The sequence below is a fragment of the Nicotiana tomentosiformis genome, chromosome 2 (genome assembly GCF_000390325.3).
Source record: "Nicotiana tomentosiformis chromosome 2, ASM39032v3, whole genome shotgun sequence".
NCBI classification, from domain to species: Eukaryota; Viridiplantae; Streptophyta; class Magnoliopsida; order Solanales; family Solanaceae; genus Nicotiana; species Nicotiana tomentosiformis.
Genome location: NC_090813.1, coordinates 68799457 through 68826645, shown reverse-complemented (window position 1 = coordinate 68826645; position 27189 = coordinate 68799457). Strand labels below are relative to the sequence as shown.

At 43.6% G+C, this 27189-nt stretch overlaps 1 protein-coding gene across 1 annotated transcript; it reads right to left on the bottom strand.

Moving 5' to 3' along the window:
* Positions 1 to 455: 455 nt before the first annotated feature.
* LOC138904992 (autophagy-related protein 23-like) lies at positions 456 to 27189 on the bottom strand. Its single transcript, XM_070193488.1, has 6 exons — positions 27084 to 27189; positions 7524 to 7628; positions 7292 to 7425; positions 6869 to 7024; positions 6221 to 6757; positions 456 to 518 (listed from the first exon to the last, which is right to left on the bottom strand). Exons 1-6 carry the CDS (start codon positions 27187 to 27189, stop codon positions 456 to 458), a joined length of 1101 nt encoding a protein of 366 aa, XP_070049589.1.

Here is a 27189-nt window from a genome sequence, read left to right as displayed (position 1 = left end):
TCCTAACGAACATCTCACCTCCTATACATGTGCCATCAAAGGCAACGATTTGGAAGACGATGAGATCGAGTCCGTATTATTGAAAAAGTTCGGAGAGACCCTCGCAAAAGTAGCAATGATCTGGTATCACAACTTGCCACCAAATTCTATCGATTCTTTTGCCATGTTAGCAGATTCGTTCGTAAAAGCACATGCTGGTGCCATAAAGGTCGCAACGAGGAAATCGGATCTATTCAAAGTAAAACAAAGGGGTGACGAAATACTGAGGGAATTCGTATCCCGGTTTCAAATGGAACGCATAGATTTGCCACCAGTCACAGACGACTGGGCCGTACAAGCTTTCACCCAAGGGTTGAACGGACTGAGTTCGACAGCATCACGTCGGCTGAAACAAAGCTTGATCAAATACCCTGCAATAACTTGGGCGGATATACACAATCGGTATCAATCGAAAATCAGGGTCGAAGATGATCAATTGGGATTTCCGTATGAACCCACGCGTCAGAACCGCGCAACCACTAAAATTATGAAGGAAACCAACAGAGAACAAAGGTCAAACAGAGACCGATACCAGTCGTACATCACAGATCGGGTGAACCACGGTTCGGCACATGAGACAGTTAGGAATAACCGTAGGTATGATCGGGGGCAAAATTCTCGGGGACTTATGAGCAAGAAAGGCTTTGATAAATATGCCGATCCTATAGAAGTTCCTCGATTATCGGAATATAACTTCAACATCGATGCATCCGCCATCGTATCGGCTATCGGACGCATCGAAGATACCAGATGGACTCGACCCATGCAGACCGATCCAGCCCAAAGGAATCCCAATCAAATATGCGAGTATCATGGCACCCATGGTCACAAAACGGAAGAATGCAGACAATTAAGAGAGGAAGTAGCCCGCTTGTTCAACAAAGGGCACCTTAGGGAATTTTTTGAGTGATAGGGCGAAGAACCATTTTAAAAACAAGGACTTCGGCAAGCAAAACGAAGAAGAAGAACCACAGCACATCATTCACATGATCATCGGCGTCGTCGATACCCCTCAGGGACCTATGCTCAAACGCACTAAAATGTCGATTGTGAGGGAAAAGCGATCTCGAATTCAAGATTACACTCCCTCAGGGACTTTATCGTTCAATGATGAAGATGCAGAGGGAATCATCCAACCCCATAACGATGCACTGGTAATATCTGTACTCATGAATAAAATTAAAATTAAGCGTGTGTTAATTGATCCAGGTAGCTCGGCCAATATCATCAGATCGAAGGTCGTAAAACAGCTCGGCCTACAAAACCGGGTCGTATCCGCAACTTTGGTTTTAAACGGATTCAATATGGCATGCGAAACCACCAAAGGCGAGATAACCCTACCGATAAACGTCGCCAGAGCAATTCAGGAAACAAAGTTTCACGTGATCGAAGGCGATATGAGATATAACGCCCTTTTCGGAAGGCTGTGGATCCACAACATGAGAGCTGTACCTTCGACCCTACACCAGGTCCTCAAATTCCCAACACCGACAGGTGTCAAAATAGTGTATGGAGAACAACCAGCCGCAAAGGAAATGTTCTCCGTCGAGGAAGCAAAACCAACATCTTCGTTTTCGCCGGTGAATGGATCGGGTTCAAAATGAGGCACAGTCGAAGACTGGAACGCCAAATAGCAACCAAAGACATCGGCCTCGACCCAGCCAGATAAGCAGAGCATCAAAGAAGATAATGATAAGTGGATCCCTCGATCCTTCGTGACCCCCGATGACTCCGATGTCACCAAATCAACTATTGAGGAATTGGAGCAAATCATTTTGATCGAACACTGGCCCGAACGAAAGGTATACCTGGGAAGGGGTTTGAGCCCCGAACTCAGGAAGAAAATCATTCAATTTCTTATCGATAACATCGATTTCTTTGCTTGGTCCCATTTAGATATAACAGGAATCCTGCCGGACATAACGACACATCGACTAAGTGTGTCCCCTAGATTCAGACCGGTGAAGCAAAAAGAAGACCCCAATCGGAGGTGAAGCACGCATTCATAAAAGATGAGGTAACTAAACTGCTCAAAATAGGATCCATTAGAGAGGTAAAATACCCCGAATGGTTGTCCAATGTGGTCGTAGTGCCTAAAAAGGGAAACAAACTTAGAATGTGTATAGACTACAAGGACTTGAACAAAGCATGCCCCAAAGATTCTTATCCACTTCCCAACATCGATCACTTGATCGATGCCACGGCCGGCCACGAGATCCTTTCTTTTCTCGATGCCTATTCCGGGTATAATCAAATCCAGATGAACCCGGAAGACCAGGAAAAGACTTCGTTTGTGACCAGATATGGAACATATTGTTATAACGTAATGCCCTTTGGGCTAAAAAATGCAAGAGCTACTTATCAACGCCTAATTAATAGAATGTTCGAAGAACAAATAGGTAAATCAATGGAAGTCTATATTGATGACATGCTAGTCAAGTCCCTGCGCGCAGAGAACCATTTGACCCATTTGCAGGAAACATTCGATATTCTGAGGAAATACAACATGAGGCTCAACCCCGAAAAATGTGCTTTCGGAGTCGGCTCGGGTAAGTTCCTTGGCTTCATGGTGTCAAATCGGGGAAACGAGATTAACCCAGACAAAATCAAGGCCATTGAAGACATCACCATCGTGAACAGCGTGAAAGCTGTACAAAGGTTAACAGGAAGAATAGCAGCCTTAGGCCGATTCATTTCGATATCATCAGATCGAAGCCACAAATTTTTCTCTCTACTCAAAAAGAAGAACGACTTCGCTTGGACACCGGAATGCCAACTAGCGTTACAAGAACTGAAACGATATCTATCGAACCCACCACTGCTGCACACTCCAAAAACCGACGAAAAACTTTACCTGTACTTGGCAGTATCAGAAGTCGCCATAAGCAGTGTCCTGGTTCGAGAAGAGGAAGGTACGCAATTTCCTGTTTACTACGTAAGTCGGACTTTAGAGGAAGCGGAAACTAGATATCCGCACTTGGAAAAATTGGCGCTTGCGCTGATTAGCGCCTCTAGGAAGTTACGACCGTACTTCCAATGCCACCCCATAAGCATATTAACCACCTACCCACGTCGTAATATTTTACATAGGCCTGAACTATCGGGCCGATTGGCCAAATGGGCCATCGAACTCAACGGGTATGATATCGAATATCGACCTCGAACGGCCATCAAGTCTCAAATTTTAGCAGACTTCGTGGCCGATTTCACGCCGACCCTCGTACCCGAAGTCGAAAAAGAACTACTGTTAAAATCAAATTTATCGACGAGGGCATGGATCCTCTTTACGGACGGAGCTTCGAACTTAAAGGGGTCCGGACTAGGCATAGTTTTAAAATCTCCCACAGGTAACATTATTAGGCAAGCTATTAAAACTATCAGGTTAACTAACAACGAGGCCGAGTATGAAGCCATAATTGCAGGTCTCGAGCTAGCTAGAAATTTGGGAGCGGAGGTCGTTGAGGCCAATTGCGACTCTTTGCTGGTGGTGAGTCAAGTAAACAAAGCCTTTGAAGTTCGAGAAGGCAGAATGCAAAGGTATTTGGACAAACTGCTTATCACTTTGAACCATTTCAAACAATGGAGTCTACGACATGTTCCACGAGAACAGAATAACGAGACCGATGCGCTTGCTAATTTGGGATCATCGGTCGAGGTGAATGATTTGAACTCGAAAACTGTCGTTCAACTTTCAAGATCTGTAATCGAAGAAGGGCACGCCGAAATAAATTCTACTAGCTTAACCTGGGATTGGAGAAACAAGTATATTGAATACTTAAAAAACGGAAAGCTCCCTTCAGACCACAAAGAGTCCAGGACCCTTCGAACTAAAGCTGTTCGATTTACTTTGACTGCGGACGGAACGTTATATCGAAGAACATTCGATGGACCGATGGCGGTATGCATAGGTCCGGGAGATACCAATTACATCCTCCGGGAAGTACACGAGGGCACTTGTGGCAATCACTCCGGTGCCGACATGTTAGTTCGAAAAGTGATCAGAGTAGGGTATTATTGGATCGATATGGGCAAAGACGCAAAAGAATTTGTTCGTACGTGCGATAAATGTCAAAGGTTTGCTCCAATGATCCATCAACCCGGAGAACAACTTCACTCGGTCCTATCCCCATGGCCATTCATGAAATGGGGAATGGACATCGTCGGCCCCTACCATCGACCCCAGGTAAAGCCAGATTTATTTTGTTTATGACTGACTATTTTTCTAAATGGGTTGAAGCGCAGGCGTTCGAGAAAGTAAGAGAAAAAGAGGTTATCGACTTTTTGTGGGATCATATCATATGCCGATTCGGGATACCATCCGAAATAGTATGTGATAATGGGAAGCAATTCATTGGCAACAAAATCACAAAATTCTTCGAAGACCACAAAATAAGAAGGATACTAGCAACCCCGTACCACCCCAGCGGAAACGGACAAGCTGAATCAACAAACAAAACTATTCTTCAAAACCCGAAGAAGAGATTGAACGACACTAAGGGAAAATGGAGAGAAATCCTGCCCGAAGTCCTTTGGGCATACCGAACAACATCGAAATCCAGTACAGGGGCGACCCCATTCTCCTTAGTATATGGCTCCGAGGCATTGATACCAGTCGAAGTCGGAGAGCCTAGTCCCAGATTTCGATTCATGATGGAAGAATCAAATAACGAGGCTATGAACACCAACCTTGAATTATCGGACGAAGGACGAGAAGCTGCCCTCATCCGGTTGGCCGCACAAAAGCAACGAATCGAAAGGTATTACAATCGAAGAACTAAACTTCGCCACTTCAAGCCAGGGGACTTGGTGTTAAGGAAAGTCACCATCAATACTCGGAATACAAACGAAGGAAAACTAGGACCAAATTGGGAAGGACCGTACCAGGTGCTCGAGAACTTTGGGAAAGGATCATACAGGCTCGGCATCATAAACGGCAAACAGCTATCAAGCAGTTGGAATGTATCACATCTAAAACGGTACTACTGCTAAGGTCCGACCTTTCCCATATTTATTCAACTGTCCCGTACAGAAGTTCGAAAAAAGAACAGAAGTATTCTTTTACTCAAAAGCACGTGTTGCACTCTTTTTTCCTTAGACCGGTTTTTTCCCAAATGGGGTTTTGCGGCAAGGTTTTTAATGAGGCAACCATCGATTGTGCTGCGCTTTTAAAACAGTATCCGAGGCTTTCGAACCTTAGCCCGAACGGCCTCGAATACCGGGGGGGGAGGGGGGCACCAGACCCTCAAATACATCGAGTTCAGATGCAACAAAGTCTTCTCACAACAATAGAGGAAAGATTGTAAGAGCCAAAATGGTCAAAATGAACCATGCTCATATAGATTGCCCCAAAACATATGTACAATGACTTGAGATTTATTATGCAACCAGAATTAACAATCACTCGAATATTAAGCCTACGGGCTACCACATTATCTCGAATTCAAAATAAACACTCGAATATTAAGCCTACGGGCTACTTCTATATTGAGTTCGAAATACTCAGTCGACCGTTGAGCCTACGGGCTACTTCAACATCGAGTTCGAAATAATCACTCGAATATTAAGCCTACGGGCTTCCACATTATCTCGAGTTCGAAATAATCACTCGAATATTAAGCCTACGGGCTACCACATTATCTCGAGTTCGAAATAAACACTCGAATATTAAGCCCACGGGCTACTTCTATATCGAGTTCGAAATAAACACTCAAATGTTAAAGCCTACGGGCTGCCGAGTTCGAACAAGGACCCAATTGAGTTTGAAACATTGAAAAAGCTACGTTTACTCAGAGTTTACGTTAACTACCACATTATCATCAACTCAACAAGCAAAACGTCACTCCAAATCTGATCGATCAAAATTGACCTTGTTATATATATACAAAATTGCCTACGTAATTAATTTACAGATATAGAGAATTAGACTCTAAGCTTCTGGGTCGGGGTCTTCCCCACCCTCGGACCCGCTTTTGCTACCATCATCGTTATCATCGTCATCATCATCAGAAGCCAAGGCTTCAGCTTTCGCTTCAAGCTCTTTTGCCTTTCTTACCTCTTCGGTAAGGTCGAAACCTCGAGCATGTATCTTCTCGAGGGTCTCCCTCCGAGATCTACACTTAAAAAGTTCGGCAACCCAATGAGCTCGCGCATCGGCAATCTTCGCCGCTTCCCGGGCCTCCACCTGAGCGGCCTCAACATCAGCTCGATATACAGCAATAGACTTATCCGCCAAAACTTTTGACGACTCAACCTCTGCCTTAGCCTCAGCACGTCGTATCTCAAGCTCATCGATTTTCTTAGCCTGAACTGACACCTTTTGCTTGACGTTTCGAAGCTGAACGTCGGCTGATAATAACTTTGTTAAGATGTTTTCTTTCTCCGCTGCCAGGCGGTCAATAGTCTCCTTCCACTGGTTGCATTCGGCCCGGATTTGATCGACCTCCTCTCGAAGTAGCCCAATCTTCTCGATCTTTTGCTGCAACTGAGACAACGAAGGGTTAACTTCCACAGTCGAGTCGAATCCATACTTTAACAGAACGAGGCTCACTTGCTGATCGAGCTCGACCCTTTCTTCACGAACCTTAGCCAAATCCGTTTGAAGATCCTTTATAGCCTCCTCCTTTTTGCTACAAAGAAGCCGAAGGTCATTTATTTCACCTAGGACCTTCCAGAGTTCGGCCTCACACTGGCTAAGATCAACTCGAAACCTACCGATGGCCTGCATAGTTAGAAACTGTCATCAACACCAATAAAACAAAGAAGGATCACCGATATCGGAACCGTCAAGTATGGAAAAGAACAAAGAAGCCAAGTATGGAAGAATCATTACCCGAGTAATAAAACGCTGAGCTTCCTCTAACAAAAGAGAAGCATCACCGATATCGGAACTGTCATCAACACCAGTAAAACAATCCTTAAAAGGATCCGCTGCACCTGAGCCAACACCAATATCGGGAGTCTTCAGCTCTCGAGCCTCCTTCAACGCCTCCTCAGAAAAAGACGGAAGAGAAGGTGAATGATCCATTGCCATTGCCCCGAGCAAATCACTCAGAGTACTCCGATCGAGACTTAGGTCTTCGGAACCAACCCCGATGGGCACGGCCGCCATCGGCTCAGTAGCTCTAGCAACCTCGACTGCCTCCGTAGGTCGGACTACCAAAGCCGAGGAGCTATCTTCTTCTTCTTCTTTTTCTTCTTCCTCCCTCAGTCGTTGGACCGAGTCGATCGAAAGGGCAATGATTTTTCTCCTCACCTTTCGAGTTTTGGGCTTAGGGTCCTCCGGCCGAGAGGAAGCCCTTCGTTTCTTTTCTTTTCCCTGTTCCAGGACCGAGGACTTGTTTCCTTCATCACCACTCGAAGGCCTCAAAATGGCATCCCTAGTTACACCTATATACAAAGGAAAAATCGATAACGAAATGAACGCAGAATATACCTGGAGGGAAACAGGAACCAAACCTCACCATGATTCTTGGCCTCCCATCTACCTTTAGCCAAATCACGCCAAGCGCGCTCGGTATATGATGAAGTCGAGGCTAACTTTCGAACCCAATCCTCGAGATCAGGCACAGCTTGTGGCATCCAAGGTGCAGCTGGACATCATAAAATAATATTAACAAAAATGGAAAAAGACACGAAAAGCAAACATGAATCACTTACGGTCGAAATTCCATTTTTCAGGAAACGACATCTTTTCCTCCGGGATAAGATCACGAGTCCTCACTTGAATATATCGACCCATCCAACCTCGATCCTTATCTTCATCGATGCTCTACATCAAAGCCTTCGATGTTCGACGATGTAGCCTAATTAGTCCACGATAAATCTGAGGCCGATACAGTCGTATAAGGTGGTTTAGAGAAAAATCCAACCCTCCAGCTTTGATAGAGAAGAAACGCAATAAGATGACTATACGCCATAAGGAAGGATGAATTTGGCCGAGGGTGACCTGATATCTCCTGCAGAAATAAAAAATCACGGGATCGACAGCTCCCAACGTAAAGGGATATGTGTAAACACTTAAAAATCCCTCCACGTAGGTAGTGACGCTCTCATCAGAGGATGGGATTTGTAACACAACCTCAGAACCCCAGCCGCAGTCTTTTCTGACGGCCTCGAGGTGAACCTCCGCTATAGAGCACGTATACATCGATACGTGCTCACACCGACCCGGAACGGACGAAGGGTTCTCCACCCTAAAATCAGTTTTTAAAATACACGGGCCGGGAATATAATCTTGAACGGATGGCTCTGTCGGCGCCTTATCATCACACGGCCGTGAGGAGGAAGCTTTCTCCTTGTGAGGTACGATTTTTGAAGTTTTCGGCATCAATATGAGAAGAAAAAGTCGCAAAGGAAGGTGAAAGAGGGGACAACACCAAAACTCTGGTATAAGCGGCACTAAAGCAACGAAATAGAGAAAATAATCAAAGGGAATTTGGGAAAAGAGGAAGCACAAAAGTGGAAAATATTATATGGGAAAACTATTTATAAGGCATGGCGATTCGTTTCTAGCGGTGGCCGACCACCGACTGACACACATTAAATGCCTCGATAAAACCAAATCGATGGGACAACTATCACGCATGTCATAGTCAAAGTCGATAGAAACGTCATCATTGATTCGATCGAACCTTAGGGAAATCACATCGTTTCTCGTCATCTCCTTTCCAAGAAACGAGGGGGCTATCTGTATACTTTTAAAACCGATCCTCGATCATGAAGATTGATCGAGGATGGCATCTCAGTCAAGGGGTATCTTCATGGAGAACCCGAACGAATTTCGAGATGGGGGCGTCGAGCTCGGGGCGTCCGAATCGACCGAGGTAACATCGACCGATACAGGTCCCGAACATCGATGCCCGAAAGTGATCACCAAGCTCGAAACCAAGGCCGAGGTTCCGATCCGACACCGAGCTCGAGTCGGTATCGAGCTCACAGACAAAAAGCTGTTACAACCGCACCAAAGGAGAGAATCTTGGCGGGAATTAAGGAGGAGACACACCATCATGGGTCCTCCACTAGTAATATTATTCCATTATGTTGCTATAGATAAAGTAGTGATCCTTGGCTATAAAAGGCAAGATAGATTGTAATAGAAGACATCTTCCCGGGGGATTAAGAATTCATTGTGTTTATCTTTCTAAAGCTCACTAAGTATATCTTTATTCATCATTTTCTATTTTGCACCATAAATACGTGTATTGTTATCTTCAGATCAAAGGAATTTACTTACCCTTAGAACCATACATAAATTCAACGTTATCCGATTTTTCGGGTAAACAATAATCTTGAAGCTCAGTCCCCTCATGTTATTCAATAGCATACTAATCTTCGTCCACAAAATATCACTTCGATTATTAAATTTATTAACAGAAGAAACACACAGTGACTTAAAAAATCAAGATGAAGAATATTAATAATCAAGTTTGATCAAGAAGAGCACACTGATCGGTGGGTTACTATGTAAGATATATATTGCAACAACAAATTTTTACAGATGCACGCTCTGGTGAATGGTGATACTTTACCTTCTGAAGTTAGTGGAGATAAAGTTTCCATTTTTCTTCAATATTAGTTCAAAAAGTGCGCGGTATATTAGCGAATTTAAAAATAATTTTTTAATAACATAAGTTTAGATAGAAGAGATAAAATTTTCTATGCTTGGAGCCAAGACTTCATTCCCCTACTAACACATAGCACAAAAAGGAAAGAAAATAAATAGAATTATAAAATAAGTTGATACCATAGAAATTGTTTTTTTTTCTGGCCATAGAAATTGATTTAAAGGAAAAGAAAAGTGTTTTTTTTTTGGATTGAGTGTTCAATCCAATTTTGATATTGATTTGGTTTTACTGAACCATGTTATATATTTAATATTTAGCTAACTAAGAAGTTGGTTTTAAGCAAGACGAAAGTTTTATATATAACCAATGATCAAATCTCTTTTCCCATTCTGATTAACTCTTGAATGCGAAAGAAACGAAAGAAAGAAAAAACGTTTGTTAAACGCCGTACCCTTTAATTGAAAATTTACTTAAGAAACTTTTTATTGTGGAAAAAAAATAAATGGCTTCTCTAATCATAGAGTGCCAAATCATCTTGTCTTAGGCCCTGTTTTATATAAATATACGGATTAGTGCAAAAAGTGTTTAGCTCGAGTCTTGATGCTTTGAGTAGATAAATTAGAAAGCCAAGAAGTTTTGAAGTTAGTAGAGATAAAGTTTCCAATTACCATTTTAAAATGCATTGTTGAGCGCTCTTGATCCTTTAAATAAATTCGAACGCGAAAGAAGCTCTTTTTTTCCCCTCCAAAGTTCACTCCGACTAGAAATTACGACATTGTATATCATTCTCTTTGATAGCATAAAAAATTATCAGTGTATGTATTTTTTCTTTTACCTACGACTTTCGATGTGCTTCCCTTCTCGGCTCCTGCCTCACGTTTGACATGTCTCTTCCGTTTATTATACTTTCTTCCCTTTAAAATTTATATGTCACTTAAAATAAAGGTTTCATATGCACTTCGATTATAAAACCACTAAACACAAAATTTTAAGAAATACAAATTCATCTATATTTACCCGAAAAATCGGATATAGTTGAATTTATAAGTAGTTCTAAGGCTATGCGATATAGCCTGACATAAATCGTATGCAGAAGTGGAAATGTTTGGATTCTTGGCTATAGAAATGAGATATAAATTATTGAACTAGGAGAATGAGTATGTTGAGTAAAAAACAAGCTTAAGAGATTTATTCTTCAATAAACAAAAGTAGTCTTTTCTTACAATGTCTCCACTGTGTTTACAAGGATTCCCCCTTTTATAGTAGAGGGATCTTACTATTATTTATAATAAACAATATATAATGGAGAACCCATGATAAATTGTCCCTTCCTCGATTTCTGCCAAGATTCTCTCCCCTAGTGCGGTTGCAACGACTCCTGTCTGCGAGCTCGATACTGGCTCGAGCTCAATACTGGCTCGAACTCGGTTAGGGTCGAGCCCTCGGCCTTGAGTTCGAGTTCGACATTCGGGGTGAGTGTCAATCGGCCTGTGCATTTCCGACAACCTTCTCTTTGCCTTGCGGTTCGATTTGATCATGGGCTTAACAATGATACCGAGTCGATTCCTCGATCGGTCTTGGAGCTTGAGGCTTGTATGCACTATCCTCAGAACTCGTCTCGGGCTCTCACTTCGATCACTTATCATTCGAACTCGATCAAACGCACGGAGGCCGAAATCTATTTCGACCGTATTCAGATAGTCCCCTCGTTTCTCAGGAAGAATGTGGTGAGAAGCGATATGATTTTCGACGGCTCGATCGGATTATAAGCTGACGTTTTCACTGGGCTCGTTCGTGACATATGTGATAGCTGTCCCGTCGATTTAGTCTTTCAAGGTATTAATGCACGTCAGACGGTGGTCGGTCACCGCTGACATTGAACCGCCACAGTATAAACCTTTAAATAGCCCTTCCATTTATCATTTACCACTTTTACATCTTCAATCTCCCAAATTTTCTTACTCTTTCCGCCTCTATTTCGCCGCTTGTAGAGCCACCTTCATCAGCGTTTGGCACCATCAACCTTTTATCTTCCTTCGCTTTTCTTTCTCTTACATCAACGGCGAAAACTTCGAAAACTGTACCTCAGAAGGAGAAAGCTTCTTCTTCATGACCGTCCGACGATAAGGCGCCGGTGGAGCCGCCTCCCCATGAGTATGTTCCTGGTCCGTGTACTCTGAAGATTGATTTTAAGGTTGAGAATCCTTCGTCTATTCTGGGTCGATGTGAGTATGTGTCGATGTACACGTGCTCGATAATGGAGGATCATCTCGAGGCTGTGAGGAAAGACTGCAACTGGGGTTCCGAGGTTGTGTTACAAATTCCATCTCCCGAAGAGAGTGTCATCACTCATGTGGAGGGGTTTTTAAGTGTTTACACTTACCCCTTCACGTTGGGTCCCGTCGACCCAGTGATCATTGATTTTTGCAAAAGATATCAGGTCACCCTCGGTCAAATTCATCCTTCTCTATGGCGTATAGTAACCTTACTTCGTTTCTTCTCCAACAAGGTCGGGGGGCTAGATTTTTCCCTAAATCACCTCATACGATTGTATCGGCCTCAAATCTTTCGAGGACTAATTAGGCTTCATCGTCGGGCATCGAAGGCTTTGATGTCGAGCATCGATGAAGACAAGGATCAGGGTTGGATGGGCCGTTATATCCGGGTGAGGACCCGTGACCTTATTCCGGAAGAGAAGATGTCATTCCCCGAGGAATGGAATTTCGACCGTAAGTGGTTTTCATGAGACATTGCTTTTTGTATCTTTCTCCGATTTTATCTGATGTCTTTCTCCGATATACAACTGCCCCTTGGATGCCACAAGCGGTACCCGACCTCGAGGATTGGGTTCGAAAGTTAGCCTCGACTTCCTCTTATGCCGAACGCGCTTGGCGTGATTTGGCAAAAGGTAGATGGGAGGCCAAGAATCACGGTAAAGGTCACTTCTCGTGTTCTTCGAAATGTTTTTTATGCTCCATTCGTTACCGATTTCCTTTCATGCAGGTGTAACCAAGGATGCCGTTTTGAGGCCTTCGAGTGGTGAGGAAGGAACTAAGTCCCCGGTCCCGGAACTGGGGAAAGATAAGAAGCGAAAAGTTATCTCTTGGTTAGAGGACCCCAAGCCCAAAACTCGAAGGGTGAGGAGGAAGGCAATCGCTCTTTCGACGGACTCGGTCCAACGATTGAGAGAAAAAAGAAGAAGAAGATGCCTCAGATTTGGTGATCCGATCTGCGAAAGCTATCGAGGTTGCCAGACCTTCTGAGCCGATGGCGGCTATACCTGTCGGGGTCGGTTCCGGTACTCCGAGTCTCGATCAGAGCGTCCCGAGCGATTCATTTGGGACTATAACAGTGGGTCATTTGCTTTCTCTTCAAAATTTTTCTGAGGAGGCGTTAAAGGAAGCTCGAGAATTGAAGACCCCCCGATATGGGCGGAGGCTCTAGTGTAGGCTACCCTTTTTGGGATTGCTTTACTGGAGTCGATGATGCCTCTGACATTGGTGACGCTTCTCTTCTCCTAGAAGAGGCCCAACGTTTCATTTCTCGTGTAATGATTTTACTGTGCTTGGTTTTTTCGTTCTTTTCCAAACTTGACTTGTGTTTTTTCCCTACTGTGCATGCCATTAGCAGGTTTCGAGTCGACCTCAGCCAGTGTGAGGTCGAGCTTCAGAAGGTCTCGGGGGAGAGAGATGCCCTGCGGCTTCTTTGCAGCTAAAAGGACGAGGCTATAAAGGACCTCCAAGCAGATTTAGCTAAGGCTCGTGGAGAAGAGGCCGAACTAGATAAGCAGGTGAGCCTCGTTCTGTTAGAGTATGGGTTTGACCCAACTGTGGAAGCTAACCCTTCGTTATCTCAGCTGCAGCAAATGGTTGAAATGATCGGGTTACTTCGGTAAGAAGTCGATCAAATCAAGGCTGAATGTAACCGGTGGAAGGAGACTATCGACCGCCTGGCTGCAGAAAAAGAAACCATCTTGGCCAAATTATTATCGGCCAATGTTCAGCTTCGAAGCGTCAAGCAAAAGGGTTCGGCTCAGGCCAAGAGGATCGAGGAGCTTGAAACATGGCTTGCTGAGGCCAAGGCGGAGGTTGAGTCATCGAAAGTCATGGCGGACAAGTCCATTGCCATGTATCGGGTTGATGCCTAGGCTGCTCAGATGGAGGCAAGAGAGACACCGGATACTGCCGACACTCTTAGCACATTACCGAACTCGCTAAGTGTCAGTCTCGGAGGGAGATCCTCGAGGAGATACACGCTCGAGGTTTCGACATTGCTGAAGAGATAAAAAAGTCTAAAGATCTCGAAGCTGAAGCTGAAGTCTTGGCTTCTGATGGCGATGATGATGATGATGATGATGATGATGATGATGATGGTAGCAAGAGCGGGTCCGAAGATGGGGGGGATCCCGGTGGAGAAGAGACTGCTCTCGATGATAACCTAGAAGCTTAGCCCTTAGCTTCTTCTATGTTGCATTTATTTGTGTAAACCACCCATGTATATCTATACAAATATCTTTATCTTTTACTGCCTTGCTTCGTGAAGATTTCATTTATGTCTTGCGGATGCTTTTATGAGGATTTAGGTGATTTTATCGAATTCGGTCTTCGTAGCCTTTAATTTGAGTGAGTGATTGTTTCGAACTCGAACTCAGAATATCTTAGCCCGTAGGTCTTTTATGACCGAGTGAGTGATTGCTCGAACTCGAAGTAAGATTGCCCTTAGGTTTTAATTTGAGTGAGTGATTGTTTCGAACTCGAACTCAGAATATCTCAGCCCGTAGGCTTTTAATAATTGAGCGAGTGATTGTTTCGAACTCGAAGTAAGATAGCCCTTAGGCTTTTAATAGTTGAGCGAGTGGTTGTTTCGAACTCGAACTCAGAATATCTTAGCCCGTAGGCTTTTTATGACCGAGTGAGTGATTGCTCGAACTCGAAGTAAGATAGCCCTTAGGCTTTAATTTGAGTGAGTGATTGTTTCGAACTCGAACTCAGAATATCTTAGCCCGTATGCTTTTTATGACTGAGTGAGTGATTGCTCGAACTCGAAGTAAGATAGCCCTTAGGCTTTAATTTGAGTGAGTGATTGTTTCGAACTCGAACTCAAAATATCTTTACCCGTAGGCCTTTTATGACCGAGTGAGTGATTACTTGAACTCGAAGTAAGATAGCCCTTAGGCTTTAATTTGAATGAGTGATTGTTTCAAACTCGAACTCAGAATATCTTAGCCCATAGGCCTTTTATGAATGAGTGAGTGATTGCTCGAACTCGAAGTAAGATAGCCCTTCGACTTTAATTTGAGTGAGTGATTGTTTCGAACTCGAACTCAGAATATCTTAGCTCGTAGGCCTTTTATGACCGCTATCAAAAATCCCTTTGATGGTGGTTGGCCTTTAAGCCCGTTTGAATCATGAAGCAGGAAAATCTTTTCAAAGTGTGAGATATCTGAAAAATAAGTTCTCCTTTATAAGTCATTACACATGTGTTTGTATCTTGTGCCAGAGTCCGAGCGAAACTACGTGGGCATGGTTCGTTTTGACCATTTGGCCCTTACACTTTTCTCTATCGAGACCTTGTTTGTCATGAATTTGATATGGAACAACTTTCTTATGTCGGACTTGATTTATTCGCTTGGTAGCCCCCCAGTATTCGAGGTTGATTATGAAGGAGCCTCAGATACTATTGATTTGTCCCCAGGTAGCACATAGTTGTTGTCTCGTTAAAAACCTTGTCGGAAAAACCCATTTGGGATAAAAGTCGAACTTGAGGGAAAAAGAGTACAACGCGTGCTTTGAAACCAGAGGTCTTGATGTTTTTCGTCGAATTCCTACAATGAGTTAGTGTTGAATGTACGTATATAGATGATATAGGAGAAAATCATACCTTAACAGTAATATCGTTTGAGAAGCGATATGTTCCAATTGTTTGATAACGGTTTTCCATCCGTTGCTCCAAGTTTATAAGACCCCTTCCCGACTATATTGAGGACTTGATAGGGTCCTTCCTAATTTGGGCCGAGCTTCCCTTCATTAGGATCTCGAGTGTTAACAGTGAGCTTCCTTAGGACCAGGTCCCCAGCCTTGAAATGGCAGAGGTTGGTTCTTCCTAATTCGTTGTTTTTGTGCAGCCATTCGAACCAGTGCCGCCTCTCGTTTTTCATCTAATAATTCTAGGCTAGTATTCATTGCCCTGTAGTTCGATTCTTCCGATGTATGTCCGAACCTTGCGCTTGGTTCCCCGACTTCGACCGGAATTAGGGCTTCGGATCCATACACTAGGAAAAATGGGGTTGCTCTTGTACTGGATTTGGATGTTGTCCGATATGCCCAAAGGACTTCGGGCAAAATTTCTCTCCACTTTCCTTTAGCTTCGTTCAATCTTTTCTTTATGTTTTTGATGATAATCTTGTTCGTTGATTCGGCCTGTCCATTCCCGCTAGGATGATATGGTGTAGATAGTATTCTTTTTATTTTATGGTCTTCGATGAATTTCGTCACTCTGCCGCCGATAAACTGTCTACCACTGTCGCATGTTATTTCTGCTGGTATCCCAAATCAACACACGATGTGGTCCCATATGAAATCTATAACCTCTTTTTCTCTCACCTTTTGGAATGCCTGTGCTTCAACCCATTTAGAGAAATAGTCAGTCATAAACAGAATGAATTTAGCTTTACCTGGGGCCGATGGTAGAGGGCCGACGATATCCATTCCCCATTTCATGAATGGCCATGGAGAAATGACCGAATGAAGCTGCTCTCCGGGTTGGTGGATCAACGGTGCAAACATTTGACATTTATCACATTTTCGAACGAACTCCTTAGTATCCTTCTCCATGCTATCCCAATAGTACCCTGCTCTGATGATTTTGCGAATTAATGGTTCGGCGCCAGAATGGTTTCCACAAGTGCCTTCATGAACCTCTCGTAAAACATAATCGGTGTCTCCTTGTCCTAAACATACCGCCAGTGGTCCGTCAATCGTCCTTCTGTATAATGTTCCATCTTCAACCAACGTGAATCGAGCAGCCTTGGTTCGTAGAACACTCGATTCTTTAGGGTTCGATGTGAGTTTTCCGTTCTTTAAATATTCAATGTACTTATTCCTCCAATCTCAGGTTAAGCTCGTGGAATTATTTCGGCATTTCCATCCTCGATTACGGATCTCGAGAGCTGAACGACAGTCCCCGAGTCGATCTTATCTTCCTCGACCGATGACCCCAAATTTGCGAGTGCGTCGGCCTCACAGTTTTGTTCTCGAGGAACATGTTGTAGGGTCCATTCTTTAAAACGGTGTAGAGTTACCTGTAATTTGTCCAAATACCTTTGCATCCTATCTTCTCGAACCTCGAAAGTTTTGTATACTTGGTTTACCACTAGTACAGAGTCACATTTGGCTTCAATGACCTCTGCTCCCAGGCTTTTAGCTAGCTTGAGACCTGCAATCATGGCCTCGTACTCGGCCTCATTGTTAGTTAATTTAGTGGTTTTGATGGATTGTCTAATAATGCCACATGTGGGAGGTTTCAGTACGATGCCAAGCCCAGACCCCTTCACATTTGAAGCACCATCTGTGTAGAGGGTCCAAACCCCTGACGTCGTACCCGATTTTAACAAGATTTCTTTTTCAACTTCGGGTACGAGGGTTGGCGTGAAATCGGCCACGAAGTCCGCTAAAATTTGGGACTTGATGGTCGTACGAGGTTGATATTCGATATTGTACCCACTGAGTTCGACGTCCCATTTGGCCAATCGACCCGATAGTTCGGGCTTGTGCAAAATATTGCGAAGTGGGTAAGTGGTCAAAACGCGTATGGGGTGACATTGAAAGTATGGTCTTAACTTTCTAGAGGCGCTTACTAGTGCAAGTGCTAATTTCTCTAAGTGAGGGTATCTAGCCTCTGCTTCCCCTAAGGTCCGACTTACATAATAAATAGGAAACTGTGTACCTTGCTCTTCTCGAATTAGGACGCCACTTAGCGCAATTTTCGTTACCGCCAAGTATAAGTACAACTTCTCATCTGTCCTCGGAGTGTGAAGTAGTGGTGGGCTTGATAAGTACCGCTTCAATTGTTCTAGTGCCTGTTGGCATTACGGGGTCCAGGCGAAATCGTTCTTCCTTTTGAGTAGGGAGAAGAATTTGTGGCTTCGATCTGATGACCTCGAAATGAATCGGCCTAAGGCAGCTATCTGCCCAGTCAGCCTTTGCACTGCTTTCATGCTATCCACGATGGTGATGTCTTCGATGGCCTTAATTTTGTCGGGGTTGATCTCGATTCCCCGATTCGATACCATGAAACCAAGGAACTTTCCCGATCCAACCCCAAAAGCACATTTCTCGGGGTTGAGCTTCATGTTGTATTTCCTTAAGATCTTGAACGTTTCCTGCAAATGAGTCAAATGGCCCTTTGCGTGCAGGGACTTAACTAGCATGTCATCAATGTAAACTTCCATCGACTTACCTATTTGTTATTCGAACATTTTATTCACTAGGTGTTGTAAGTAGCTCCTGCATTTTTTTATCCCGAATGGCATTACATTATAGCAATAGGTTCCGTACTTGGTGATAAATGAAGTCTTTTCCTGGTCCTCCGGTTTCATTCGAATTTAATTGTACCCGGAGTACGCATCGAGAAAAGTAAGGATCTCGTGGCCGACTGTGGCATCGATCATGCGATCGATGCTAGGCAGCGGAAAAGAATCTTTGGGGCATGCTTTGTTTAGATCTTTATAATCTATGCACATTCTAAGTTTGTTCCCCTTTTTAGGGACTACAACTACGTTGGATAACCACTTGAGATATTTTACCTCCCGAATTGATCCTATTTTGAGAAGTTTAGTTACCTCATCATTTACAAATGCGTGTTTCACCTCGGACTGAGGTCTTCTTTTTTGCTTCACCGATTTGAACCTAGGGTCCAAGTTTAGCAGGTGCGTTGTTATCGACGGTGGGATCCCTGCCATGTCTAAATGGGACCAAGCAAAACAGTCTATGTTATTGTATACGGTCAAAATAGATTTCGGCCTTCGCACGTCTAATCGAGTTCGAATGATAATCGATCGAAGTGCAACTTCGAGATGGGTTCCGAAGATGGAACAAGCAAGCTTCGAACTCAGGGGGTCGATCAATGTCGAGTTCGATATTGTTACCGAGTTCGAATCCAAATCGAACTATGATGGAGAGTAAATCTATCAAGCTCATGATCCAGAGACCAACCAACATTGACCCTGAATCAATTCATGGGTCCGAGTCAGAATCGAGCTTAAGTCAAAGATCGAGAGCTCGAGTTAGAATCGGACTCAAGCCGAGATCAAGAGCCCGAGTCAGATCGGACTCACTGACAAAAGCCGTTGCAATCCCACTAAGATGAGAGAATCTTGGCAGGAATTGTGGAAAAGCTGGTTTATCATGGATATCTCACAGAGTATTTTTTAATTATATTTAAAGTAAGACCCCTCTACTATAAAGAGGAGTTTTTATCATTTCTGGCTGGACAATGTTTGGAGCTCACATTGTAATTGAAGCACCATATTCTCTTATATTCAAGAGTTATTCTTTTAAGCCTCATAAACTGATTCATCTTGCTTAATCCCCAAAAATCGCTTTCATTACAACAGTGTTTATTTTGTCTTCTCTGCGATCCATATTTGATATTTCCTTTTATTCTTACAGTTTGTATTGAGCTATATCACATATCCTTAGAACTACGAATAAATTCAACTCTATCTGTTTTTCAGGTAAACAGTTTGGCGCCCATCGTGGGGCTAAGGATAACAATGGTTATTTGATGTGAATCTGAAAAAACACGCCATTGTGCTTTGCACTTGTTTTCGAAAATATCTTGAATTTCGGATTAGCTAAGACTAACCATCAATCAAATGGCTTCACCGATCGATAACGGGGCCGGTCTTTAAGATGAAAACAATAACCTGGCACCCAGTACTGAAAGACCACTTGTGAACTCCGTTGGAGCTCGAATTGGAGCGCCAATTGATATCAATTCGCATGTAGCCATCGAGGCGAACCTACATGCTGAACCCGAGAATAGCATCCATGGTGGAATTCGTTCTGCAGCTCGAGATACCCACAACGTCGAGGAAAACGACGTTAGCTTGCATATGATTTTCGAAATGTTGCAATCCCAACAGGCAGCAATAGCTCAGTTGCAGAGCCAAGCCCAGCTACAAAGCAGGCCGGAGCCCAATCCACCCCGAGAAATCACCCACAGAACGGAATCAGCCATAGTAAAGTCAAATGAGCAAGAATAGGGGACTACTCCCGAAATTGCTAAATTTCTCGAGGAACTCACAAAACGAGTCGAAGCCAGCGATAAAAAAGTAGAAACTTATAACTCTAGGATCGATCAGATCCTGGGAGCTTCACCAATGATAAAAGGGTTAGATTCGAAAAAATTCATGCAAAAACCTTTTCCCTCAAGCGTAGCCCCGAAACCAATCCCCAAAAACTTCCGTATGCCCGAAATTCCCAAATATAACGGAACGACCGATCCCAACGAGCACGTCACTTCTTACACATGTGCCATCAAGGGCAATGATCTAGAAGATGATGAAATCGAATCTGTGTTGCTAAAAATAATCGGAGAGACCCTCTCGAAGGGGGCAATGATTTGGTATCACAACCTACCGCCAAATTCTATCGAATCATTCGCCATGTTAGCAGATTCTTTTGTGAAAGCACATGCCGGCGTCATAAAAGTCGCAACAAGGAAATCAAACCTCTTCAAGGTAAGACAAAAGGATAACGAGATGCTGACGGAGTTCGTATCTCGTTTTCAAATGGAACGAATGGACTTGCCACCAGTCACAAACGATTGGGCTATTCAGGCTTTCACTCAAGGTTTGAACGAGCGAAGTTCGACGGCTTCACGACAATTAAAGCATAACCTGATCGAATACCCAGCCATCACATGGGCCGATGTGCACAATTGGTACCAATCGAAAATTAGGGTCGAAGATGATCAATTGGGGTCTGAACCCGCTGTTCGAAGGGATGCTAATCGGGGAACGAGGTCCGATTGGGATCGATACCAACCGTACAACGAAAGCCACTAAGTCAGTGAATCGAGACATAACCTCAGGCAAAATAACAAAAGTGATCGAGGTCAAGGGTCTCGGGGGGTGATAAACAGAAGTAGTTTTGATAGGCCTGCCAGATCTAAGGAAGCACCTCGGTTATCAGAATATAACTTCAGCGTTGATGCATCCGCCATCGTATCGGCTATCGGATGCATCAAAGACACTAAATGGCCTCGACCCATGCAGAACGATCCTGCCCAGAGTAATCCTAATCAAATGTGTGAATATCATGGCACCCATGGCCACAGAACGAAATATTGGAGGCAACTAAGAGAGGAAGTAGTCCGGTTATTTAACAAAGGGCACCTTCGGGAATTTTTGAGCGATAGGGCGAAGAACCATTTTAAAAATAGGGATTTCGGCAAGCAAAACGAACAAGAAGAACCACAGCACGTCATTCACATGATCATCGGCGGCGCTGATACCCCTCAGGGACAAATGCTTAAACGCACTAAAACATTGATTGTGAGAGAAAAGCGATCTCGAACTCAAGATTACACACCCATAGGAACTTTGTCCTTCAATGATGAAGATGCAGAAGGGGTCATACAACCTCATAACGATGCACTGGTAATATCCGTACTGATGAATAAAACTAAAGTTAAGCGTGTGATTGATCCAGGTAGCTCGGCCAACATTATCAGAATGAAGGTCGTAGAACAGCTCGACCTGCAGGACCAGATCGTACTCGCAACCCTGGTTTTAAACGGATTCAATATGGCATGTGAAACCACCAAGGGCGAGATAATTCTACCAATAAACATGGCCGGAACCATCCAGGAAATGAAGTTTCACGTGATCGAAGGCGACATGAGATACAACGCCCTTTTCGGAATGCCATGGATCCACAATATGAGAGCTGTACCTTCGACCCTGCACCAGGTCCTCAAATTCCCAACATCGAGAGGAGTCAAAATAGTGTACGGAGAACAACCAGCTGCAAAAGAAATGTTCGCCGTCGAGGAAGCGAAACAAATATCCTTGCCTTCACCAATAAAGGGATCGGGCTTAGAAGGGGAACAAGATACCAAATAGAAATCATAGACATCGGCTTCGACCCAACCAGATAACCAGAAGATCGAAGAAGATGATGATCATAGAATCCCTCAATCCTTCGTGATTCCCGATGACTCCGATGCCACCAAATCAACAATTGAGGAACTGGAGCAAGTCACACTAATCGAGCACTGGCCCGAACGAAAAGTATACCTGGGAATGGGGTTGAGCCCCGAACTCAGTTTGAAACTTATTCAATTTATTATCGATAACATTGATTGCTTTGCCTGGTCCCATTTAGATATAACAGGGATCCCACCGGACATAACGACGCATTGGCTAAGCTTGGACCCTAAGTTCATACCGGTGAAGCAAAAGAGAAGACCCCAGTCCGAGGTAAAACACGCATTCATAAAAGACGAGGTAACCAAACCTCTCAAGATAGGGTCCATTCGGGAGGTAAAATATCCTGAATGGTTAGCCAATATAGTTGTAGTGCCTAAAAAAGGGAACAAACTCAGAATGTGTGTGGACTATAAGGATTTAAACAAAGCGTGCCCCAAAAATTCTTTTCTGCTGCCCAACATCGATCGCATGATCGATGCCACGGCCTGTCATGAGATCCTCACTTTTCTCGATGCCTATTCCGGGTATAATCAAATCTAGATGAACCCGGAGGACCAGGGAAAGACTTCATTTATCACCAAATATGGAACATTTGTTTATAATGTGATGCCCTTCGGGCTAAAAAATGTAGGGGCTACTTACCAATGCTTAGTAAATAAAATGTTCGAAGAACAAATAGGTAAATCAATGGAAGTTTATATTGATTACATGCTAGTTAAGTCCTTGCACGCAGAGGACCATCTGACCCATTTGCAGGAAACGTTCGAGATTTTGAGGAAATACAACATGAAGATCAACCCTGAAAAATGTGCCTTCGGGGTCGGATCAGGAATGTTCCTCGGCTTCATGGTGTCAAATTGGTGAATCGAGATTAACCCTGATAAAATCAAGGCCATCGAAGACATCACCATCGTGGACAGCGTGAAAGCTATACAAAGGTTAACGGGACGGATTGCGGCCTTAGGCCGATTCATTTCGAGATCATCAGATCGAAGTCACAAATTTTTCTCCCTACTAAAAAAGAAGAACGATTTCGCTTGGACCCTGGAATGCCAACAGGCATTAGAGTAACTAAAACAATATCTGTCGAGGCCACCACTACTTCACACTCCAAAAACAGACGAAAAACTTTGCTTATACTTGGAAGTATTGAAAATCGCAGTAAGCGGTGTCCTAGTTCGGGAAGAGCAAGGTACGCAATTTCCCATTTATTATATAAGTCGAACCTTAGGGGAAGCAGAAACTAGATATCCGCACCTAGAAAAATTGGCGCTTGCACTGATAAGTGCCTCTAGAAAGTTACGACCATACTTTCAATGTCACCCCATATGCGTATTAACGACTTACCCACTTCGTAATATTTTGCACAAGCCTGAACTATCAGGCCGGTTTGCCAAATGGGCCGTCGAACTCAGTGGGTACGATATTAAATATCAACCCCGCACAGCCATCAAGTCTCAAATTTTAGCAGACTTCATGGCCGATTTCAAGCCAACCCTCATACCCGAAGTCGAAAAAGAACTCCTGTTGAAATCGGGTACGTCATCGAGGGTATGGACCCTTTTTACGGACGGGGTTTCGAATGTGAAGGGGTCCGGGCTAGGCATAGTTTTAAAGCTACCCACGGGTAACACTATTAGGCAATCTATTAAAACTACCAGGTTGACTAACAACGAGGCTGAGTATAAGGCCATGATTTTAGGTCTCGAGCTAGCTAAAATCTTGGGAACAGAAGTCATTGAAGCCAAATGTGACTCTTTGTTGGTGGTAAGTCAAGTAAACAAAACCTTCGAAGTTCGAGAAGATAGAATGCAAAGGTATTTGTACAAACTACGTGTCACTTTGCACCATTTCAAACAATGGACTTTACAGCATGTTCCATGAGAGAAAAACAGTGAGGCTGATGCACTTGCGAATTTGGGATCATCGATCGAGGAAGGTGACTTGAGCTCGGGGACTGTCGTTCAACTCTCGAGATCCGTGATCGAAGAAGGTCACGCCAAGATAAATTCTACGAGCTTAACCTGGGATTGGAGAAATAATTATATTGAATACTTATAGAACGAAAAGCTCTCATCGGACCCTAAAGATTCAAGGGCCCTACGGACTAAAGCTGCCCGATTCACGTTGTCTTCAGATGGAATACTATACCGAAGGACATTCGATGGACCATTGTCAGTATGCTTGTGTCCGGGAGATACCGATTACATATTACGTGAGGTGTATGAGGGCACTTGTGGGAATCACTCTGGTGCCGATCTATTAGTCCGAAAAATAATCAGGGCAGGGTATTATTGGATCGATATGGGCAAAGATGAGAAGGAATTTGTTCGAAAATGTGACAAATGTCAAAGGTTTGCATCAATGATCCATTAACCCGGAGAGCAACTTCACTCAGTCCTATCCCCATGGCCATTCATGAAATGGGGAATGGATATCGTCGGCCCTCTGTCATCGACCCCATGTAAAGCTAAATTTATTTTATTTATGACTGACTATTTATCTAAATGGGTTGAAGCGCAGGCGTTCGAGAAAGTAAGAGAGAGAGAAGTTATAGACTTTATCTGGGATCATATCGTATACCGATTCGGGATACCCGCCGAAATAGTATGTGACAATGGGAAACAGTTTGTGGGCAGCAAAGTGACGAAATTCTTCGAAGATCACAAAATAAGAAAGATATTATCAACACCGTATCACTCCAGTGGGAACGGACATGCCAAATCAACGAACAAAACTATCATTCAAAACCTAAAGAAGAGGCTGAACGACGCTAAAGGAAAGTGGAGAGAAGTCTTACCCGAAGTCCTTTGGGCATATCGAACGACGTCAAAATCCAGTAGGGGGCAACCCCGTTCTCCTTAGTATATGGGTCCGAAGCATTGATACTAGTCGAAGACGGTGAACCCAGTACCAGATTTCGATACACGACAGAAGAATCAAATAACAAGGCTATGAACACTAGCCTCGAATTATCAGACGAAAAACGAGAAGCTACTCTCGTCCAATTGGCCGCCCAAAAGCAACGAATTGAAAGATATTATAATCGAAGAACCAAGATCCACCATTTCAAGCCCGGAGACTTAGTTCTAAGGAAAGTCACCCTCAATACCCGAAATCCTAACGAAGGAAAACTAGGACCGAACTGGAAAGGACCATATCAGGTTCTCGAGAATGTCGGAAAGGGATCATACAAGCTCGGCATTATAAACGGCAAACAATTATCAAGCAATTGGAACGTGTCACATCTAAAACGATACTTCTACTAAGGTACGACCCTCCCATATTCATTTACATTTCAAAATTGACACCTGCAGAAGTCCGATCAGGAGCTAAATGAATCCTTCAGTACGAAGCCTTAAGATCTGAAAGCGCGCATTGCACTCTTTTTCCCTTAGACCAGTTTTTATCCCAAATGGGTTTTTTCTGCAAGGTTTTTAATGAGGCAACCAATGATCGTGCTGCGCTTACAACAGTATCTGAGGCCTCTTTACAATCGACCTCGAATACTGGGGGGGAGGGGGTATTAGCCCTCAAATATATCAAGTTCTGATGCAAGAAAGTTATTTCGCAACAACGGGCTTCCAATAGGAAAAGTTGTAAGAGCCAAATGGTCAAAACGAACCATGCTCATGTAGTTGGTCCGAACCCAGATGCGAAACATAAACACATGTATAGTGAATTGCAAAGAGAGTTCTCCTCTTTGCCAACATCTTATATCCAAGAAACAATCCTCTATTTGGAGATTTATTATGCGAACATAATTAAGATAAACTCGACCACTAAGCCTACAGGCTACTTTTATTTCGAGTTCGAGCAAGCACTCACTCGACCATTACGCCTACGGGCTACATTACTTCGAGTTCTAATCATTCACTCGACTACTAAGACTACGGGCTACTTTTATTTCGAGTTCGAGCAAGCACTCACTCGACCATTACGCCTACGGGCTACATTACTTCGAGTTCGAATCATTCACTTAACTGCTAAGCCTATGGGCTATTTTTATTTTGAGTTCAATCAAGAACTCACTCGACCATTACGCTTACGGGCTACATTACTTCGAGTTCAAATCATTCACTCGACTACTAAGCCTACAGGCTACTTTTATTTCAGGTTCGAATCATTCACTCGATTACTAAGCCTATGGGCTACTTTTATTTCGAGTTCGAGCAAGCACTCACTCGACCATTATACCTACGGGCTACATTACTTCGAGTTCGAATCATTCACTTGACTACTAAGCGTACAACTAATTTTATTTCGAGTTCGAATCATTCACTCGACTACTAAGCCTATGGGCTACTTTTATTTCGAGATCGAGCAAGCACTCACTTGACCATTATGCCTACGGGCTACATTACTTCTAGTTCAAATCATTCACTCGACTACTAAGCCTACATGCTACTTTTATTTCGAGTTCGATCAAGCAATCACTCGACCATTACGCCTACGGGCTACATTACTTCGAGTTTGAATCATTCACTCGACCATTACCCCTACGGGATATATTTCTTCAAGCTCAAATCATTGACTCAACTAATAAGCCTAAGGGCTACATCACTTCAAGTTTGAATAAGCACTCGCTTGATTATAGAGGCTACGAAGTCCAAATTTGATTAAGTTGTTTAAATCCTTGTTAAAACATTCATAAGGCATGAATAAAATCTTCACAAAACAGAAGCAAGTCGGCAAAATTGTCTATATACAAAAATTGTCTACATGATTGATTACAACGTAAAAATTAAGGGCTAAGCTTCCTGGTCATCCTCAGGAGTGGTCTCTTCTCTATCGAGCTCCCCCATTCTCGGATCCGCTCTTATTCCCATCATCATCATCATTGTCATCATCATCGTCATCGGAAACCAGGGCTTCAGCATCGGCTTCGAGTTCTTTGGCCCTTTTTATCTCTTCAGCGAGATCGAAACCACGAGCATGGATCTCCTCGAGGGTTTCCCTCCGAGATCGGAACCTAGCAAGTTCAACGACCCAATTTTCTCGAGTATCGGCGGTCTCGGCTGCCTCTCTTGCCTGGACCTGGGCGGCTTCAGCATCGGCCCGATAGACGGCCACGAGTACATCCGCATCGGCCTTCGCCTTTTCGGCATCAAATTCGGCCTTGGCAAGTACAGAGGCCAACCGAGGCTCGAGCTCCTCTATTTTTCTTGCTTGAACCAGGCCTTTTTCCTTCATTCTCTGAAGTTGGGTTTCGACCGATGATAACTGGGCTCGAGCAGTTTCTTTCTTTGCAGCAAAGCGGTCCATACCTTCTTTCCACTGCAAAGACTCCGCTTTTATCACGTCGATCTTCTCATGAAGCTTCCCAATCATCTCAATTATTTGCTGCAACTGTGAGACCGAAAAATTAGCCAT